Raw genomic sequence first — 22,351 nt, 5'->3', positions numbered from 1 at the left:
TCAGGTCTGTCTGATCTGTTTGCAGAGCAAAAGCCGCTCTACGCTTGAAGTTTGAAGTATCCAAAGAACTGAGTAACCACATGGAGCTTCTTCCGAAAACAGGTTACATTCAAGCCCAGTCTTCCTTCAGTGTGCAGCTGAAGTTCCTGCCCAGGTGAATGAATGGTATTAATCACCTCTCTGTTTAGTATTTAAGATATTAATTTAGAGAGCCTGTCTGCAAAAAGAAAAGGAGTACTTGTGGCACCTTAGAGACTAACCAATTTATTTGAGCATGAGCTTTCGTGAGCTACAGCTCACTTCATCGGATGCATACCGTGGAAACTGCAGCAGACTTTATATACACACAGAGGATATGAAACAATACCTCCTCCCACCCCACTGTCCTGCTGGTAATAGCTTATCTAAAGTGATCATCAAGTTGGGCCATTTCCACCACAAATCCAGGTTTTCTCACCTCCCCGCCCCCCCCCCCCAAACCACTCTCCTGCTGGTAATAGCTTATCTAAAGTGACCACTCTCCTTACAATGTGTATGATAATCAAGGTGGGCCATTTCCTGCACAAATCCAGGTTCTCTCACCCCCTCACAAAAACCACACACACAAACTCACTATCCTGCTGGTAATAGCTCATCCAAAGTGACCACTCTCCCTACAATGTGCATGATAATCAAGGTGGGCCATTTCCAGCACAAATCCAGGTTTTCTCACCCCCACCCCCACCCCCATACACACACAAACTCACTCTCCTGCTGGTAATAGCTCATCCAAACTGACCACTCTCCAAGTTTAAATCCAAGTTAAACCAGAACATCTGGGGGGCGGGGGGTAGGAAAAAACAAGGGGAAATAGGCTACCTTGCATAATGACTTAGCCACTCCCAGTCTCTATTTAAGCCTAAATTAATAGTATCCAATTTGCAAATGAATTCCAATTCAGCAGTTTCTCGCTGGAGTCTGGATTTGAAGTTTTTTTGTTTTAAGATAGCAACCTTCATGTCTGTGATTGCGTGACCAGAGAGATTGAAGTGTTCTCCGACTGGTTTATGAATGTTATAATTCTTGACATCTGATTTGTGTCCATTTATTCTTTTACGTAGAGACTGTCCAGTTTGACCAATGTAAATGGCAGAGGGGCCATTGTGTAGAGAGTTGTCACTTTGAATGGGCTATCACCAGCAGGAGAGTGAATTTGTGTGGGGGGGTGGAGGGTGAGAAAACCTGGATTTGTGCTGGAAATGGCCCAACTTGATGATCACTTTAGATAAGCTATTACCAGCAGGACAGTGGGGTGGGAGGAGGTATTGTTTCATATTCTCTGTGTGTATATAAAGTCTGCTGCAGTTTCCACGGTATGCATCCGATGAAGTGAGCTGTAGCTCATGAAAGCTCATGCTCAAATAAATGGGTTAGTCTCTAAGGTGCCACAAGTACTCCTTTTCTTTTTGCGAATACAGACTAACACAGCTGTTACTCTGAAACCTGTCTGCAAAAAGTTAGAGCAAGTCAATTTTTTCCTCTTACACCCACAGACTGCAATGGCTGGACTTCATACTATTGATTTCAGTGCGATTGCATAGCTGTACTGAATTTGGCCCTTTCAAGCACTCTCCCCTTCTCTCCTCCTTCTCCTCTATTCTTCTGAGATGTCAGAGTCCAAGGAGGAAATTGACTTGGATTACATTCCTATGCAGTAATACTTTCCCTGTGGTGACAGCAACAGTGTGAAAATCTTAGCAGTTGCAATCCTAGTTGGTTACTTCTGTCATTGTGGGGGAAGCTACTCTTTCAGAACAGTGAGACACACATCAGTGTCACATGGTTGAAAAGGTATTTCACTCTCTCATGGGTGTGCCTTCTAGTCAAAGATCACTAATTAGTTAACCCCTGAACAAGTGGCTACAGAGCACATGCAGAATAGCCAAACTTGCTGCTGCATACTCACATTATTGTATACCTTTCCTCGGAGAGGTTATAAAGGTTTTCACCTCTCATTTTGGGATTGTTTTCTATATTTAAAATAATACCACCTTCTATTCTTAAACATGTCAAAAGCCTTAGTCCAGCAAGATTCTCTGCCACCCTTTCGCAAGAAGGCTATGTATATAAACAGAAGAGAACAGCTATATAAACCAAGAGATCCATTTGGCTGTTTAAATGACATGGTCTTTTACTGACCATTCTCTGACTAAGGCTATAATCACTTTTTAAACAGAATTTAGTGAGTAATTTCCTGTTCAAGTATAAATTGAATGGTTAGGTTCTGATTCTCCTGTCACATCCCTTTGAATCTGTTGTAAAACCAGTTGCATCAGTGAAATTATTCCGGATTTACAGCAGTGATAGTGAGAGTAGAATCAGACTTTTAATCTGATTTCCATTGGTGCTGAGCATCTGCCTCTCCCATTGACCTTATCTGAAGTTGTGAGGTAAAAATTCTAGTCTCATTGATTTCAGTAGGGTCAGATTTTCACCCATTTGCACTCAGCCTCTCCAAAATAGACCCTCAGCTCTAAAATGAAAATCTAAAGTCAGACGCCAAAGCTTTTAACAGCATAATTTTCAAAGAAAATATAAATGTTACAATTCTTCCTACATAGCCAATTCTATCCCATTACAACAACAGTTATCACCATTATGACAGTTTCCAGTTCCTAAACTTCAGATTCTGTGAAACACTATTACATTTGCTGAATGGATAGAAGCACAACGTGGATTAAAAATGTTAATCTGCATTTGAAAAATGGGAAAGCTACACACACACACTCCTTTGAAACTGATCTGTATGGTACAGCATGGGAGGTGGGGTATTTTTATGGTACATGCTTGATGTATAATGCTGAGCTAGTGACACATTTATGCAAATACCTAATTGGTTCAGCACGACAAATTCAGGCTCCTCAAAAGAAGGAATAGTCTATTTATTTTTAAATTAAGCTTTAAATGTGTTGAGCAGGAATGATAAGTGTGTGATAAGAAGGCTGGGAGGGCTTGGGGAGCTCTCAGTCTTCAGTGCACATCCCAATACTTAGTCATAGGACATGTACTGTAATTGTACTCCTTCTTGCGACAGTCATGATTTCAGCCTATTTAAAAGCAAGATTTCTCATTTACCAACTACCAGAATTCCCCAAGTATTCTGCTTCTTGGTTTCTTGGAGGTTGGAACAGATTCCGTAGACACTGGCAGCCTAATGTCCACACTGTTAAAAACATGGCAGTGGGTCTATAGACTCAGGTTTGCGCTATGGTGCTAAAAATAGCAGCATAGACATTCTTGCCGGGGCTGGTGCTTGAGCTCTGAAGTCTGGTGAGGTGAGTGGGTCTCAGAGCCTGCTCCAGCCCAAACAGGAACGTATACACTGCTGGTTTTAGCACCATAGCATGAGCCCTGTGAGGCCCAGTCTGTAGACCAAGACTCTGAGATTTGCCGCCATGGGGGTGGGTTGGTTGGTTGGTTGGTTTTTTTTGCCATGTAGAGGTATCCTCAGAGCCCAAGCAGGAATGTCTACACTGCTATTTTTAGCACCATAGCACAAGCTTAAGTGGGTAGACCTGAGTTCTGAGACTTTCTGCCATGTTTGTTTTGGTTTTTTTGCAGTGTAGACATACCTGTGTGACTTTACCTGGTGATAGCTTGCAGACCACCTTGCATAAAAAGTAAAATAGAACTATGTATTGCAGAAATGTTAGAAACAATATATGTATTTTTAAAGTCACTCCATATTAATAAAAAGGTAAATAATATCAAGCATACCGAACTCCACTAGGAACAGATCTCAGGAGGTTGCCTCTTCAACAGTTTGAAGTGACCTCCTTTACTGAACATTGTGGGACACAGACGCTAATTTCTCCATTAGAAGATTTAGGAATGCAAAAGAAGAATATTCCAGGAATGTGTATCTATGGAAAATTTGTTTTTGCAAAAACGTTTAAAATCTTCAACTCTCAATGCCAGAATATATACCTAACCTTTACAGATTGAAAAGTAAATGCCAATATAAACTAAAGAAAAATACCAACACTACATCACGCTTCTGTTTATGACAAGCAATCTCATTTGCTCGTTAACTAGTCTTTAAGGATACAAACAGTAAGTGTCATTTTTTGACAGCCTCCATAAACATATTTATAAATGACCCAAGGTTTCACAAAGATTCTGGAATAATCTCATTGACATTGGTTGGATTAACTTTCTGTTCTTCGAGTCATTGTTCATATTGATTCCAATTAGGTGTGCACTCGCGCTGTGTGCAGTCATCGGAAAGTTTTCCCTTAGCAGCTCCCGTCAGGTCGGCTGTGGAGCCCCTGGAGTGGCACCTTCATGGCTTTGAATATGTGCCCCTGCCGACCTAGTCCCTCCTCAGTTCCTTCTTACCACCAGTGACCATCACTGGAACTGCGGTCGCTTGCGTAGCAAGTGCTTCTCCTAGCATATCTTCTAGTTTGTAGTTGTAGTTTCTAGTTCACAGTTAGTGACAGTTGTATATAGTTGATAGATAAAGTTTGGTAGTGGAGTTTTTCCCCCCAGTCCCCAACCCCTTCCTTGGGTTCTGTGGCATGCCTCGGTCCCAAGGGTTTAAGCCCTGCGGAACCTGCAGCAAGCCTATGCCAACAGGCGACCTCTATGACCCATGCCTGAAGTGTGTGGGGGAGGCGCATGAGACAGAAAGGTGCAAAATCTGCAGAGCTTTCTACCCCAGGACGAAGAAGGAGTGAGATTTCCATCTTAAACACCTGGAAGCATTCTATCTCCCAGGTTCCCAGAACAAGTTGGCAGACCACCTCAGCAGATCCTTCCACAATCACGAGTGGTCCATCCGCCCAGATGTTGTACACTCTATCTTCCAAAGGTGGGGGTGTCCCCAGGTCGACCTGTTTGTCACCTGGAGCAACAGAAAGTGCCAAATGTTCTGCTCCTTCCAGAAACACAGCCCGTGCTTGATCAGAGATGTTCCTGCTACCCTGTGGAAGCAACCTGTTGTATGCCTTTCCCCCGATCTCCCTCGAGCACAAGGTCCTACTCAAGGTCCACAGAGATAGAGCAGAGTTAATTCTGGTCGCACCAGCATGGCCTCGCCAACATTGTTACACCACGCTCCTGGAGGCGTCAGTGGACGCCCTGATCACATTGCCACTCCTCCCTGACCTGATCACTCAGGACCATGGTTGTCTTCATCACCCCAACCTCCAGTCCCTCCATCTCACGGCCTGGAAGCTTCATGGCTAAACCCCATGGAGCTCCTCTGCTCGGACCCAGTAAGAGAGGTACTACTCGGCAGCAGAAAACCCTCCACTAGGGCCACTACCTAGCAAAGTGGAAAAGGTTCACATTCTGGTGTGCTCAGCATTGCACACTTCCACTCCAGGTGCCCATCCCACTCATCCTGGAGTACCTGCTGCACCTGAAACAGCATGGTCTCGCAGAGGACAAGCAAAGGAATTTTTTAATGTGCTACATGGATGTTTAACTAGAAATAACGAGGTGAAAGAAAATTTAGGCTGAATATCAGGAAATCCTTCCTGACCACAAGTTCTGTTAGACAGTGCACTAGTCTCTCCAGGATAGTGGTGAAAGCCCATTTTTTGGGCCTTCTAAGAAAACTAGAGAATATATTGTTGGGAGCAATCCTGAATTTGCAAGGGTAGAATCAATGAGGGAAAGGGGCACAAACTAAAGAAGGAAGACGTATGAACAACACTATCTTTAAAGAGTAGATATGCAATTGCAGTGACGATTAACAGGAGCCTAAACATTTCTTTGTGAAAAATGTCTTTTTGCCTCACTGTTCTGCAATCAGTGGTGTTTGTGGAGGAAACCTATCTAGAGAGCTGGTAGCAGAAATAGTATCACTGTGGAGACTTAAGTATGGGAAACTATTCACTCCAATGCTCTAAGGGTCCAGCTTTATAAATAGGCACATAGATCTAAAAATAATAGAGCTTTTGTACTGACTTTGCTTGAAAACTCTGAAATTGGGCTGTACAAGAGTGAGAAGTTTCAGCAACTGAAGCTCACACATTCCCTGCTAATGACAAATCTGGTATGTAATCAGACAAAGGGCTGTTGGTCTTCATGTTTGTTTCATTTCTGCAGCCTGTCTTTATTTATGTCTTTCCCTTGTGTTGTGATCCCATTGATACTGACTCAGAGGGACTGGTAATTAATTAACATCAATGTCAACAGGAACAGATTGCCTAGGTTGGTTTGCTCACGTACTCGTGACTGCGGCCAGAATGCAGGAGGCTTAGACACTGATTACAAAGCAAGTTTTAATTCCTATTTATGGCCATAAAGGTTTTGCTAGTAAAAAAATAGAGGAGCAGTTTTAGAAATACTTTACTAAAATGCCTGTAAATAAAACCCTGCTGTATAATCGGCTCCTTTAGTAATACAGGCAAAACACACATCTGGGTCTTAGTCTCATTAGCATTAATGGGAATTTCATGCACCTATCAAACTAGACCCTTTTCATGTCCAGCTTTTTCGTTCCAGCATAACATTTAAATAGAAATAAAACAGTAGGAAATAGCCTGGATTAGTAACATTTACACTATTCATTTGTTGGAATAAATTGCTCCCATTCTAGCAGAGCATTTACTCCTATATCCAGGCGCGCTAGAAGTTTGGAGAATTTGGGGTTCTGGAACCAACCTTGGTGGCTATGGCCCATGTCTGATTGAAAGATTAGCTTTAATGCTTGTTCTAATTTTCCTCACATTTCCTAGCTAAATGCAAAGAAGGTAGTAGCCATGAAGAGAGATCACTGAAGCACTAAACCTTTTCTGTTGTGGTTTGTCGCATGTTTCAAACAGACATTAACTGTGTTATTATGGCCTTTTCAACAGTTTGAAATATTTAGCAATAACCAATTTTTATTAGAGCAATATTGAAGTAATTGGGAGCTTATGGGTGTTCCTTACTTTTGAAAATCAGGCCTCCCAAATGCCTAAATATGAACTTAAATCTGGGAGTTTCAAAGGGGCTTCAGAGAATTAGGCACTCAATTCCCACTGGAGATGGGGATGGCATTTTCAAAAGCAATTAATGTTCCTTACGAGAACAAGTCCCATTGAGTAATAACGCCCATAGGCTCCTAAACTGGGTTTTTTAAAAGGAGCTTGTCTTTGGAAAATTGGGCCTTAGTCAGATCTATTAATACGAACATCACATTGCTAATTATCCTCATGAAAGCTGATTTATAGCTACCTGCATAGTGAGGGATGATCTTTCTGTATGAAATATATGACAAGTCTGCTTTACCTCTGACACAGCTGCATTATCTGTCTCTTGGACAGAGGCATATTCTCCTAGGTTATCGTATTTTTTGGTTGGAAACTCCCTCCATGCTCTTCCCCAGCATTGGCATATTCAAATTCATACAAAGACTTTAATTTAGGCCCCAGTCCAGTGAAGCATGTAAGAATCTGAGTGGTCTATTTGAATCCAAGTGCTTTGCTGGATTAGAATGTTGATGAATATACCTTTTGGATCTTAACTAAACTCAGTTGTCTTAAACTTGTACTTGATTCAAAATATAGGCACTGAAGACTCAATTATTCCTCCTTAGCTAGAGAGCAGTTAGGTTGTCCTTAAGAAAAATAAATACATTTTTCTATTTCAGGCACTCTCTCCCAGAAGATGCAGGAAAATATTTTGACACAGAAACCAGGGTTCTGGAAGTTCCAATGACAATAAAGATTGCTGATAAGGTTAGTGTTATTGTGTGTTGCAAGTAGTAGAAGATTTAAATTTTAACAGGCTCTCCACAGTCCAAGCAGCCTAGAATTGCAAAGAGTGTGGAAATCTCAATAATTCTGTGCTGCTTCAGGGCCAGATTCTGACACCTTACAGACAGGAGTTACGCGGTTAGCCATCCCTTTGAAATCAAATCAGTAGGACAACTGATGAAGTACTAATCCTTCCTCTCGCTGATGAATCTAATGGAAAACCAACTCAACAGGGCTACTCATGGAGTCAACTGCAGTATTGCTCCAAATGAGTAGGGTGGCAGAATCTAGTCCTCACTGATCCAGAGCATAGCTCTAGTACTGATATTAGATACTCTTTGGGCCAAATTCACACCTGATGTCAGCAGGTGCAATTCCATTGACTTCAGTGGAGTTGCACTTGGTGATACCAAATCTCAGTTTGAACCTTTGTGTATTAGTGGAAGTCTGTGATTAAATTAATTAAAAGATGCTCAAAATGGTATAATAGATGGTTAGTTGTGTAAAGTCATTTTCTATCAAGCCTCTTCAAAATGCAAACCCTAGACTTTGAATAGTTAAGGAAGGTGCTCACTTATTCACTGAGGAATTCTTATGTTCCAGAGAGCTTTTAGGTACCATAGCACACAGTTTTATTCTGAAAATATAAAACATTTTACAGCAAATGTACATGTATCTTAGAATTCATATTTCATACAAATGCAGGTGTGACTACATTCCAACATATGGAATCTGAAATACCTAGTGATTCTTTTGGCAATTTTAGTTATAAAATAGGCATGTTTCAATTGCTTGTTGTTAAGAACCATGATAAACTGAAGTTCAAAATAAGAATGCTACTTAAATTAAATTGCTGTCGAGGAATAGAATAGAATATCTTAATTCACAGTGTCTTTTTGGAAATCTTTTCACTTAATTCATATACCCTAGTTCGTGCCCACTGCTGCAGTTCTTACTCAGTACTTTCAATCTCGTTTCAGACTAAGCCCGTTGAATTTATTGTCCATGCAATTGTTACTACCTCTGATTTGGAAATCAGCCCAGCTGAAGTGAATTTTGGTTACTGCACTATCTATGAAGCTGTTCAGACAACCATAACTCTAACAAACAAATCCATCCTGCCACAAGAGTTTGGATTTGTTGGACTCCCTGAGGTACCTGGCTGGGTTTTCCCCCCTTCCTTTGTTTTAAATATATTTTATTCTTGTGAAATGTTGAAACTTTGAGTGCAAATGAAGCTTGTGACTTACTGTCATGGATCTTGGACAGGGTTACTGGCCTAGAGGACAGAGGGGAAGCAGTAGACATGATATCCTGATTTTAGTAAGACTTCCAAGACAGGTGGGGCTCCTGGTTATCATGTCTCAGTGATTCCAGATCAAATTTGCTCAGTTTTCAAGTGACCATGTTTTTCTGACTTTGTTCTTTCTGGTTCGTGCATTATCACCAGCATTAAAAATTCTGCAGGACAAACTCCGGCCTCAATTATACCTGCTCAACTCAAATTACCCTGCAAATCCCAGTTATCCTCTGCAACCTGGCTGAATGCTAAGAAGACTGTGCAGGTCTCAGTGAGGGTATAATTTGCCCTGCAGAATTTTTAATACCAAAGTAATGGGGATGTTGGAGCACGAGCTCACCCAGCTTGACACTCAGACCCCTGGTGAGTTTATGATGTGGCAATTAAAGCAAGCCCTACACCTTTTAAAAGCTTTCTAACCACACAAATCCAAGATGGGGTCCCCAAAAGACACAGGACCCCAACAGTGCCACTTCCATCAGGTCTCTCTTCAGAGCAGAAAATCTGCTTCAAATACTGAACTCTGTAAGACTGTTAAGCCTGACTTGACAGAGACAGCTGCTGGTGCTGCTGACATGTATGCTGCAGGCATGCAACAAATCAATCCCTTATTAGCAAGAAAGGTGTCTAACTTAACAAGAGTGAGGAGAATTTTAATTCTAAATGGCCATTTAAGCGAAAGCAAACATTGGAGACCACAGGGTCCTGAGGGCTAAGACTTTTGGGGCCTTTTTGGAAATCAACTACTCAAGCATCAGGTCAAAGGAAGATGCCTGCTGAATGAAGCCTCCAGGGCACAGCAGGTTGGGCTGAAGCTTCATTAAGTGCTAGGGAGAACCTGGCAACTTGGGGAAATGACTCGCTCTCCAGCCTTCTCAGAGAATGAAAACCAAAGAGGCTGCTGACATAAGATGTCAGGATCAGTTGCAGTTACATCAGAGCTTCATTTCTCAGATATGCAGGTGGGGCTGAAGCTTAAGCTGTCATTTATAGCAGCAGCACTGAAGATCTGAGACTTCTTGGGATCCTGACTCATACAGCACTGCTTATTCATTTTAAAAAAGCATTCATGCAGGAAAAATTGGCATGCAATCTATTTTAATGGCTGCATACAAATAGTACAGGCCACTCATATGGCTTTTAAACAAGTATCAATTGTCATAGCAGTCTAATGAAATCTTCCTTCCTTGATCAAACCAGAAGACTCCGGAAGAAGTGTTGTGAGAGCTATATGCAGCATATTGGGCCTCATCTATCTGAGCACCTCATAAGCATTAATGGATTTATCCTCACAACTCCCTAGTGAGGTAGGAAAGGTAGTTGATATCTTTCTCGCATCTCATTCAATCTTGCAAGGGGATAGTTATTAGGGCTGACAAGTGATTAAAAAAATTAATCACAATTAATCGTGCTGTTCAACAATAATAGAATACCATTTTCAAATATATTGATTTCAATTTCAACACAGAATACAAAGTGTACCGTGCTCACTTTATATTTATTTTTATTATAAATATTTGCACTGTAAAATAAAATAGTATTTTTCAATTCACGTAATACAAATACTGTAGTGCAATCTCTTTATCATGAAAGTTGAACTTACAAATGTAGAATTATGCACAAAAAAATAACTGCATTCAAAAATAAAACAATGTCAAACTTTAGAGCCTACAAGTCCACTGAGTCCTACTTCTTGTTCAGCCAATCGCTCAGACAAACAAGTTTGTTTACATTTACACGAGACAATGCTGCCCTCTTCTTGTTTACAGTGTCACCTGCAAGTAAGAACAGGCATTCGCATGGCACTATTGTAGCCGGTGTTTCAAGATATTTACATGCCAGATGCGCTAAAGATTCATATGTCCCTTTATACTTCAGCCACCGTTCCAGAAGACATGCTTTCATGATGATGATGGGTTTCGGCTCAATAATGATCCAAAGCAGTGCAGACCGACGCATGTTTGTTTTCATCATCTGAGTCAGATACCACCAGCCAAAGGTTGATTTTCTTTTTTGGTGGTTCGGGTTCTGTAGTTTCTGCATAGGAGTGTTGCTCTTTTAAGACTTCTGAAGGCATGCTCCACACCTCATCGCTCTCAGATTTTGGAAGGCATTTTAGATTCCTAAACCTTGGATCAAGTGCCGTAGTACCTTTAGAAATCTCACATTAGTACCTTCTTTGCATTTTGTCAAGTCTGCAGTGAAAGTGTTCTTAAAAAGAACAACATGCTGGGTCATCATCCGAGACTGCTATAACATGAAATATATGGTTTCAGAGTAACAGCCGTGTTAGTCTGTATTCGCAAAAAGAAAAGGAGTACTTGTGGCACCTTAGAGACTAACCAATTTATTTGAACATAAGCTTTCGTGAGCTACAGCTCACTTCATCGGATGCATACTGTGAAAAGTGTAGAAGATCTTTTATACACACAAAGCATGAAAAAATACCTCCCCCCACCCCACTCTCCTGCTGGCAATAGCTTATCTAAAGTGATCACTCTCCTTACAATGTGAATGATAATCAAGCTGGGCCATCTCCAGCACAAATCCAGGTTTTCTCACCTCCCCGCCCCCCCCCCCCAAACCACTCTCCTGCTGGTAATAGCTTATCTAAAGTGACCACTCTCCTTACAATGACAGGTTTCAGAGGAACAGCCGTGTTAGTCTGTATTCGCAAAAAGAAAAGGAGTACTTGTGGCACCTTAGAGACTAACCAATTTATTTGAGCATGAACTTTCGTGAGCTACAGCTACAGCTCACTTCATCAGATGAAGTGAGCTGTAGCTCACGAAAGTTCATGCTCAAATAAATTGGTTAGTCTCTAAGGTGCCACAAGTACTCCTTTTCTCCTTACAATGTGTATGATAATCAAGGTGGGCCATTTCCAGCACTGGATTTGTGCTGGAGATGGCCCAGCTTGATTATCATACACATTGTAAGGAGAGTGATCACTTTAGATAAGCTATTGCCAGCAGGAGAGTGGGGTGGGGGGAGGTATTTTTTCATGCTTTGTGTGTATAAAAGATCTTCTACACTTTCCACAGTATGCATCCGATGAAGTGAGCTGTAGCTCACGAAAGCTTATGCTCAAATAAATTGGTTAGTCTCTAAGGTGCCACAAGTACTCCTTTTCTTTTTATGAAATATATGGCAGAGTGCAGGTACAACAGAGCAGGAGACATACAATTCTCCCCCAAGGAGGTCAGTCACAAATTTAATTAACGCATTATTTTTTTAACGAGTGTCATCAGCATGGAAGCATGTCCTCCAGAATGGTGGTCAAAGCATGAAGGGGCATATGAATGTTTAGCACATCTGGCATGTAAATACCTTGCAATGCGGACTACAAAAGTCCCATGGGAACGCCTGTTCTCACTTTCAGGTGACCTTGTAAATAAGAAGTGGGCAGCATTATCTCCTGTAAATGTAAACACACTTGTTTGTCTTAGCGATTGGCTGAACGAGAAGTAGGATTGAGTGGACTTGTAGGCTCTAAAGTTTTACATTGTTTTGTTTTTGAGTGCAGGTATGTAACAACAAAAATGTGCATTTGTAAGTTGCACTTTCACAATAAAGAGATTGCACTACAGTACTTGTATAAGGTGAATTGAAAAATACTATTTCTTTTATCATTTTTACAGTGCAAATATTTGTAAAAAATAAAATAAAATGAGCACTGTACACTTTGTATTCTGTGTTGTAATTTAAATCAATATATTTGAAAATGTAGGAAAAAATCCAAAATATGTAATAAACTATAGAATACCAATTGAAATGTAACAGTGCAATTAAAACTGCAATTAATCATGATTAATTTTTTTGAGTTAATTGCATGAGTTAACTGTGATTAAAAATCAACAGCCCTAATAGCTACATAAGAATAGGATGGTTACCATGGACAATAAGTCAGGATTTCCTTTCAGGCTTTCTGCTTTCTCAAATGTCAACTCCATTGAAATCTGAGGTGATAGAATTTTACTGCTTGGTCACATGTTGTCCAAGATGAGAAATCAGTTGCAGCAGGAAAGGTAAATTGAAATTGCAACCTTCCAAGTTATTCTAGAACTAGAAGCCTGCACAGAATTCTAGTCACCCACAGACACTATTCCTCAGATGAGTGTCTCGGGCCGAAGTTCCTCAGGCATGTGTTTCTCGTGCCCTTACCCTTTGTTACATTGTAATACACAAGATTTCTTTTTGTCATTTTGAAGTTTGTAGAAATTCAACCGAGTGATGGGTTTGGAACTCTCCTCCCCCTGGAAAGCCTGAACCTGGACATAATCTTCAAAGCCAACAAGGCAAAAGAATACAGTTTTGAGCTGACCTGCAAGTCGGAGATTAATAGGTATGTTAAGAATCTGGAAACACAAATGAGTAAAGGTAGAAGTGTTACTTTGAATCAATGGTGGAGTTCTAGAGTCAAGATCAGAGTCTGATAATTAAGTCCCGGAGTCTAGGCTGTCTGTACATTGGCAGAGGCAGGAGCTTTGTGTCGTACAAGAGGTGCTCAGTGCCTGCCTGCCAGGTTCAAGTCTTTACTGAGTTAATTTATTGCCTTTTTGCCAGCTCTCCTCCTACCTCACCCAAGTCCATCAATACTGTATGCCTCCAGCTATAAATTTGCCTCTTACTTTCTTTACCTGCAACTTCCTCCCAACCCCTTTTCTTGGTGGAATTATTGAAGCTTTACATGGGTCCTGTGCATGTTTCTTCTGAAGATGCTCAACATCTGTGCCAGGTGATGCTCTATAATAGTGAAGGCGTAAGGCACAAACTTTCAGATTGCATCTCACTGCATTTCTATTCAGAAGTTCAGAGAGATAATTCAGGTACAGCTTCTCTAGGGAGTTGCTCATTTTAAAACAAATACCATATTTGCCTCATTGTGCCATCCTTAGGCAAAACTTCCATTGCAATCGATAGGAATCCTGCTTGAATAAGAGCTACAGAATCAGGTCCCCAGGCTTCTGGGCTGTTTAAGATGCTCTGTTTGTGCTGAGACAATTTATGGTGTGTTTATTTTTAGACAATTCAAGCTGTCATGCAAAGCAGTTGGAGTCCACCCACCTCTTGAGTTGTCTCATTCCTTAGTCAAGTTTGCAGCAACAGCTTTAAATGATGTATCTACAGCAACACTGTATGTGATAAATGGACATGTGAGCCTCAACCGCTTTACGCACGCTGTCCCAAGGATCGGCAAAGGGGAAATTGCCCCTGTTGGACCCACTTCCTTTGAATTCCTTGTGCCAGAAGATTCTCCTGTGACAATTATGCCTTCTGTTGGGACAGTTTTGCCAGGGAAGGTAAATTCATTCTGAGTATGTCAAGTATTTGAATACAAATGATAAACTTCTATGATCATCTCTAGCCTTACAAATTTAGTACTTATCAGTCCTATAATTAATTCATTTTTGTATCCTGATCTTAAAAGAATACTTTTAATGGAAATCTAGAGCTCAATGATGCAAACAAGTATGCATGTAACTTTACTCATGGACAAATTTGCATCAGTGTTATAGCATGATTTATTTAGCTGAAAGGAACTTAAATATAGAAAATTTGGTGGTAATCTAACACTATTGCAGCCTTGTGAACTTTTTAAAACACAGCTACTATTAGCCTTTTTCTTTAATTCACCTGGCTCCCTTACAAAAAGGGGCCAAGGTATCCAAGGTCAAAATGTGTTCTCAAACTCGTGCTCTCAGCTTCTATTGATTTTGGTGGGAGTTACAAATAAGCAAGGGCCAAGTTCTGCTCTTAGCCACTGATGTTAATTTGCAGCCCAATGTCATTCATTGTGTGCAATCTCTCTACCTCAGAAATGCTTGATACAAGTGTACTTCAGACCAGTGTTGTCAGAGCAGCTAATCAGAGAAGAGGCAGTTCAAATGCTGTGCAGGGCAGATGCACAAAGGATGATGTTGAAGAAGATTCGTGAATTGGAAATGCAAGTAAGAACAGTTTAAAAAATCAGTGCGCTTAGTTATTCTACCAACTCTCAAAGGAAAATCAAGCTAATTTTTACAGCACTACTTATTTCGCATAAAATTATTTGCAATTAGAAATACAATAAATGAAGCCAAGAATCATATACCAGTGATTAGCGGTACAAAGTGGCAGTTAACGCAATCAGCAGACTGGATAAATAAATAAATAAATATAGGGTAACATTTTCAAAAGCACCTGACTGACTTTTGAAAGTGGACTTTGGCTCATAAGTACCTTAGGAGCTCCTAAGTGCCTAAAAGGGACTTCTGAAAATGGGATGTGCACCTAAGTGACTTAGGCACTTTTGAAAATGGGTCAGATTCCCAGCTAGTGTAAATTAATAAAATTCCACTGAAGTCAATAGAGCTGCATTTATTTACTCCAGCAGAGGATTTGCCCTCTGAGGTTGAGTGAAGCAGCTCTAAGCTTGAATTGTCCAATTTCACTTTATTTTTTATTATTTTATTTGACCACCACCAGCTGGCTGCTGACGTGCTGTATCCATTGCTTATTGCTCTAATCATAATTGTATCGCTGTTATCTTGTGGTTTTGGTTACATCCATCTGTCACCTCTTTTTATATACTTTGATTGGGAGTTCTCTGGGGCAGAGACTATCTTTTTTCTGTATGTTTGCACCAGCATTCACACAGTGGAGCCATGATCCCTGACTAGAGCATCTCCACAGAATAATCTATAACAGTGGTTCTCAAACTGTGGGCCAGGACCCTAAGGTGGGTCTGGGGCCTGGTGCTGAAGACAAAGACCGAGCCCCACTGCTCAGGACCGAAGCCTGAGGGCTTTAGCCCTGGTGGCAAGGCTCAGTTTACAGGCCCCCCACCTAGGGCTGAAGCCCTGGAGCTTGGGCTTTGTCCCCCACCCCACCCTAGGGCGGCGGGGCTTGGGCAGGCTCAGGCTTGGTCCCCACTCCTGGGATCGTGTAGTCGTTTTTATTGGCAGAAGGGGGTCGCAGTGCAATGAAGTGTGTGAACCCCTGATCTATAATAATTTGTAGCCACCTATGGGATTTTAATAGGAATTGGGTGTCCAAATTACCGAGACAGCTTTGAAGTATCACATGCATGTTATATTTATATATACATATAAAATGCTGTATTTATAGAAGAGGAAAGACGAAACTGTGGCAGGAAAGAAAGATGGAAAGAAACCAAGTTTTGCCGCTTTCAGACAGCCTTTGAGGGTCAGAAACAGTAAATATGCAGCTGCTAGCAGTGGCTTTGAGCCACCAAAACCAGAAGAAATAAAAACCAAGTAAGTCAGTAGCAGCAGCTTTTACTGGGTAGCGAACGAATGCCATTTACCACATTGGTTTCATTAATCTATTAATCCCTGTGTGTGAGCGAGCAATCTAACTTTAGGGGAGAACTAGCCTTTTTTATTACAAAGGTTATTTCCAAAATTAGCAATGCTTCTAATCTACACTGTCAGAACTTCTCCTGCAAAGCAGAGAATCCCTCATTATAGATCAAATAGCAAAGCTGTGGGCTTGAAAGAATGTACCGTGTAGCATTAAACGTGGCTGTCCTATAACTCAGCTGAATCAACCACAATAGCAGTTTAAAGGGCAATTGGCCTGTTTTTCAGATAGGAGACTGATTAAACACTTTAATGACAGAAACTGACAGCGAATGATTCACCCCTTCCAAATAAATTAGTTGCATTTGTATCGAGTAAAATTCACCCAGGGCAGTACAAGGCTCATGCCCACTGCCCAAGACCCACTGACACCTGAATTTGGCAGTTAAATGGTGTATAGTTAAGGACCACCACTAGGATGGGGCGAAATTCACCCATTGGGAAATATAACAGTGATTTAATTTAAAGCTTCCAGGTAGTCATTTTGCAGCATGCAGGTCAGCTGACAGAAAATTAACATTTATTTCACGTGGTACCTAGCAGTTTATTCATTTAAATTTATACCATCTAATAAGAAAGTCCAGTGCTTGAGGGCCCTGATCCAACAAAGCATTTAAGCATGTGCTTAACTTTAAGTAACTAAGTAGTCCCAAGTATCTGGGTAGTCCCACTGAAGTAAATGGAACCACTCATATGTTAAAGTTAGGCACATGCTTAAGTGCTTTGCTGAATTGGCCCCTTACATGCTTTGGACAAGAATTAGACGTTCAGTGTAATCCATTAACTATCAGCATATAAGCAGCTTGTATTTTTAATCATGAATTGTTTAAGTATACTGTAACTACACAATTCATTCCAAAGGAAATGCGTATTTGAGAATTCTGAGGCATTGCCAGATGTACTCTATCACAGAAATATGTAATTTAGGAATAGTACTGGAATATAAAAAGATGCAATGAAAATGTTTGCAAAATGGATTTTCAGTAGAAAATCCAGCATGGGAGAATCACACTGAGAATTGTTTTGTCTTCTCTAGTGTGACATTAAGTATCTGAGTTCATAATTTTTGTTCTCTGTGACATGAACAGAAAAGCAAACTACTTATTAAACACCTCCCTCTGTTGAGCAGATCCATTGCCTTGTAATAAATGAGCACACAGCTTTACTGCTAAAGTCTACTTTTAAACAATTAATGATCAATAAATAGTAAATGCAAATGCTTACTAGGTCAGGTCTGCAATGTAATATTCTGCTTGCTGGCATTAATACTAGAGTGCTGTGTTACTACATGATTTTTGCTTTCTTCTTATTAAGACCATATTCTTGTGCTCTCTAGCTCTGAAGAATATATTGCAGCTCAGTATTCCCTGATTAGGAATTTCACAGGAAAGTTTGAGAGATACATCATACCTTGCTTTGTTGCAAGTGGAGATACTGATGAAAAGAGAGGATCGGAAAATCTAAAGTACAGGTACTGTATAAATGAGCAGCATGACACTATATGAATGCAATTTATAGTGGATCAGAAAGGTCAGAAGAAAGTAGGGGCACATGTTGAAAAAAGTATTCATTTGTTTTTTGGGGAAAAGGCCAGATTCTGATCTTAATTGCCCCATAAATCAGTGGAATAACTTAGAATATACACCACCATAATTGAGATCAGAATTGAGCCTGCAAATATCAAAGCACCTTAGAGAATATTTACAATGTAAAGTTTATGTGCCAGATTCAGTCCACCTCTTCTGCCTATGCAGATGCAAGAAAAGAAGCCAAGAATTATACAGTCTCTTTAACACATATCCATAATGCTTTTTCCCCTCCTGCATAGAGTAAGAGCAGATTTCAAATACCAGATTTTATGATCTAACAGCAAACATTTTTTTTCCCATCTCCCCAGTCCTTATAACACCTTGTACCTAGAGTTGCACTGTCCTGCTGTAGCACCATCTGTTGTGGTCACTTCAAATAATGGAAAAAACATCATCAACTTTGGAGAGGTCGCAGTAGGTATGAAGTTAGAATTCAACTTTTGAGGTTTTTCTGCCTGGCTTTAATTCCTTTTAAATGTAGCTTTGTTATGATTTTCTTACTCGCTGTAGGATCAATTTTCAAACATAGGTGTCTAAATTAGGCCAGATGTAGTCACACAAATGGGTAATCAGGAGCCCAGATAACCATTTAAGGTTCTTAAGAGCCCATTTGATGCCCAGAGATGTAATTAGTAGCCCTAATGGAGACCACCTGTGTTTGTGCACTTTCACTGCGCACCAGCCCCAGAAATGGAGTGAACATTTTAGCAGAGCGAAAAGTGGGAGTGAAATGTAGCTCTCATACGTACAGTCATGCATGGAGATGTGATGCAGTGGAAGATTACTCAAACTACTCCTAACAATTCTTCTTTGAGGTTTTATGGTCTTTTGTAACAACCTCTGTTAAAAACAAATCCACTACTAAAATGGGTTGTGAAGATGCATTTTTCCCTCCTGGATAGAATTTTCTAGCCAAATAATGTTTGGAGAATACAATGTGGTCATTGACAGGTCTAGCCTCTTCATGACAGCCTTCTAATACATGGAACCTTCATCACAACCAGGCTGGCTATAAAATGTTGATTTATAAATACCACATTTAGGAAATCCCAGTAAGATGAAGAGTAAAAAGTCTCATGCATTGTAAATACTTTTAAACAGCCACCTGAGAGGTATCTGACCTTCTTCCTTGAAAGACTGGGAGACACTAGAAGTGTCACATTTGCTGCTTTCTATCTTGAAAGAAAGGATCAGTCTGTCACTAATTTCAGAACTTTTTGCTAGCTCATTCTTGGAATTAACATTAATGGTTTTATTTCCTGGCCATTCTGTCTAACATTGGAGTGCAATGAATATTGTGACACCATAACTAAAGATGGCCCTGGGCAGCACTGGAGTTAGAAACTGGAGTGTCCAATTTAGTGGTCTTTCTTACTGGTTGATTACAGTAACATTTCTGAAAGTGTTGTTTTTATACATTTTAGGCCACAGAATAATCGAACGGGTTACAATACAGAACATCTCCCAGGAGCAGCTAGCAGTATCCTTGACTCGAGTGTTCACTCTCCACAACCCACTTATTCAGGCACTGTTGACTTTGGCCCTATTTCTGCAAGAATTGTTCATCATTAGGATTGTAAAAGCACCTTTAATGGAGACAGCGTAGTTCAGCTATAGTACCCATCTTTCACAGCTAGATAGACTGTAAAATCTATTTTACAGGGTTGGAAGAAATGAACTTTGGAAGACCACTTCCAATCTAAATGCTTTTGTAAAATTCTCACTATTCACTTTTCTGCTGGCAAATCTCTATTTAAAAACCAGACTTGAGAGGCTCTTCATGCTCATGCTTCAGCCCTTTCTAAAAGGGCAAAAGCTACTAGCAATGCAGCCAACTCCAGCACCAACATGACACACCAAGCTCAGAGACCAAAAGCCAAGTTTTTGCTCAACACTTCTCCCAACTTCTGGAAATCTTCAGTTAGAAAAGGCTGTTCTCTAAGCTACCAGTATTGCCGAGTCTAAACAGGGCCAGAAAAATCTGAGAGAACAACATCTCTCATATGCTGGTTTAATTTGTGTGCTTCCCACCTCAGGCAAAACCTAGGGACAGAGCTGCAGGGAAGTTATTACAAGTTTTTTTTAACTGAAAAAACCCTGTTTCAGACATTTGAGTTTTGGGCAAAGAATTGGGTTGTTGTTTATTTTCTTTGGTCTAGCTCACTAACGCTAAAAAAGCTGATAGACCACAGGTTGGTTTGAATTATCTTTAAATCCTGCTCTTGTTCCCTTAGTTTGTCACCTATAAACTTGCATTTCCTTGAGTTGCAACATTTCAGCTAGGATTCTCCATCCTGAACCCCAATGGGCCCTTCCTATTGATCAGTCCAGTTGGCACTCTTGAGCCAGGGGAAAACCAGTTTCTCTTCATTTCTTTTTGTCCAAATGAGAGTAAATTGGTGAGTAAATATTTTATATATATATATGACAATATTTTACACACGGGAAGACACATGGATAATAATAAGCAATCAGAAGCATTTAAAAATACAAGACTTGCCCAAAAATATATTTTTAAAATAATGTCAGTACTGGTGCACAAATAATAAAATAAAGAATGTTCATGCTGAAGGAGTTCTGAGAGACATTTGACTGGTTAAGACCTGATTTTAGCATTTTTTCCAAGGAGAATTATATTAATTTATGCCTGGAATGTCTTTCCTAACAAAGGATCTCAGAATGCTTTGCAAACTACACAGACAGGCCATCCCACAGTGCTTTGCAAACTACAGACAGCTCGTCTGAAATGCAGCCACTTCTGGGTGGAGAAAGTAGGCAGCTGATGCACAGCACGGTGCACAACAGTGGAGTCTAAAGACATACACAGTGGGCTCTCTGTTGTCTATTGGGAATGTGCATGGCTCTATAGGAGTCTGACCCTTAACAGAACATTGACAGCAGCTTAACATTGTTCTAGTAATGGGCAGTCAGATAAGCTGTGTTCTTTAGTACATTGGTATCACACTGAGGTCATTCTCCCTGGGAGAGTTCATTATAGATCCAGGGCTGGATGCTCAGAAAGAGGTAGGCTCCAAACTTCTATTTAGCCTCCTAACTTCCACTGATTTCACTCTTAACCCCTTTTGAGCATCCAGTCCCTCAAGATTTCTTAGACAAGGAAATATAAGCCCCCTCAGAATCAGAATAAGAAAGTAGGGCCAAATTCTGGCTTGCTGTCTAAGTGCCCTCAAGCCCAGATACACACATACAGTACTGCAAATCCAGATCCAGTGTGAACCAGCCCTAGCCCCACCTCTAACCCCAGCACAGGCAGAATGCTACTGTCAATGGGCATGCCCACAGATAAATGACCCGATGGTCCCTAAGCCCTGGAACTATCCTCTTCGTAGATGTTTCTATAAAGGACCTGGGATGTGATTATGAAGAGCTAGGACGTTCCATCCCCATTTCCAGGTGCCTATGCACAGCACCCAGCTGGCATTTAGCCCTGGCTTTGTATTGTACCCTGAAATTCTAAAGCAAGTGTCTGTTACAGTTGACCAGTATGAACATCCTTCTTTGCAGTTCTTTGAAACTCTGGATATCCGGAGCATAAAAGCCACCCTGACCCTCAGTATTACTGGCCATGGGGTGGCTCCATCAATTGCTTGTTCTGTGGAAGGAGAAGTGCTCGATATGGGATATGTCATAGCAAAAGAGAAGGTCACTTCCACATTCAAGGTAAATCCTGACCTTATGGAAACTCCCTTGTGTCGAGTTGAAAGACCTGATTAGTGGTGGGTCAGTACCATTCCTAGTTGGTCAGAAGCATGTAAGAGAGTTTCCTGACAGGATGTTATGCTGAGCAGTAAGTTGCTTCATTAAACATTTAGCTTTTAAGCCTGTGATGAACACCCGGGACAAACTGTTAGTTCAGGGAGTTCATTAGAAGCTGAGAGTCTAAAAGGCTAACAGTACTTCTACCTGGCAGGGGTGCTGAGCTGACTTTGCACTGCTTGGGGGAATTCTGCCTACAGAGGCACTGGGGAGGGGTGAGCGTCTTACTGCACATTTAAAACCACCTCTTGAATGCTCTTCTCCCTGGTTCTGTCCAGTACACACAAGGGTGAGGGAGGCCAGAAATGGCCCCTCAAGCATCAGCAGCAGAGTTACTTGCCCTTCCCTCCCAGGTGTTCCCCTTTGTAGCCACCCTGATTGTGCCTGCCTCCTGTCTCCGTGGGATGGGGATGTGCCCAGCTAGGGATTACCAGGATAGGCTAGAGAACAGTTTAATTGATTCGTTCATCTGCTGTAATTTCCACACTGCTAATCCCAAATCTAGTGAACAGGCCAAGTGCTAGAAGCAAACTGTTAGTCTATTAAATCTTTCACTGTGCAGGCATCACAAAGCTTTGATGGGAAGCAACT

The 22,351-nt window shown here is 40.9% G+C and overlaps 1 protein-coding gene across 5 annotated transcripts in view; it reads left to right on the top strand.

Moving 5' to 3' along the window:
- CFAP74 (cilia and flagella associated protein 74) overlaps positions 1-22,351 on the top strand; it is a 105,886-nt gene that overhangs the window by 74,419 nt on the left and 9,116 nt on the right. For all 5 annotated transcript variants that reach the window (XM_048825000.2, XM_048824999.2, XM_075120980.1 and 2 more), the window contains 12 exons: positions 26-154; positions 7,625-7,712; positions 8,711-8,884; positions 13,242-13,375; positions 14,057-14,333; positions 14,850-14,981; positions 16,141-16,289; positions 17,731-17,865; positions 18,292-18,401; positions 19,408-19,463; positions 20,263-20,382; positions 21,509-21,664. In XM_048825000.2, coding sequence (XP_048680957.1) covers positions 26-154; positions 7,625-7,712; positions 8,711-8,884; positions 13,242-13,375; positions 14,057-14,333; positions 14,850-14,981; positions 16,141-16,289; positions 17,731-17,865; positions 18,292-18,401; positions 19,408-19,463; positions 20,263-20,382; positions 21,509-21,664 — 1,660 coding nt within the window. The remainder of the gene's footprint in view (positions 1-25; positions 155-7,624; positions 7,713-8,710; positions 8,885-13,241; positions 13,376-14,056; positions 14,334-14,849; positions 14,982-16,140; positions 16,290-17,730; positions 17,866-18,291; positions 18,402-19,407; positions 19,464-20,262; positions 20,383-21,508; positions 21,665-22,351) is intronic.

This window comes from Caretta caretta, chromosome 18 (genome assembly GCF_965140235.1).
Source record: "Caretta caretta isolate rCarCar2 chromosome 18, rCarCar1.hap1, whole genome shotgun sequence".
NCBI lineage: Eukaryota > Metazoa > Chordata > Testudines > Cheloniidae > Caretta > Caretta caretta.
The sequence above is the reverse complement of the archived record's forward strand: the minus strand, read 5'-3'. Positions and strand labels throughout refer to the sequence as shown.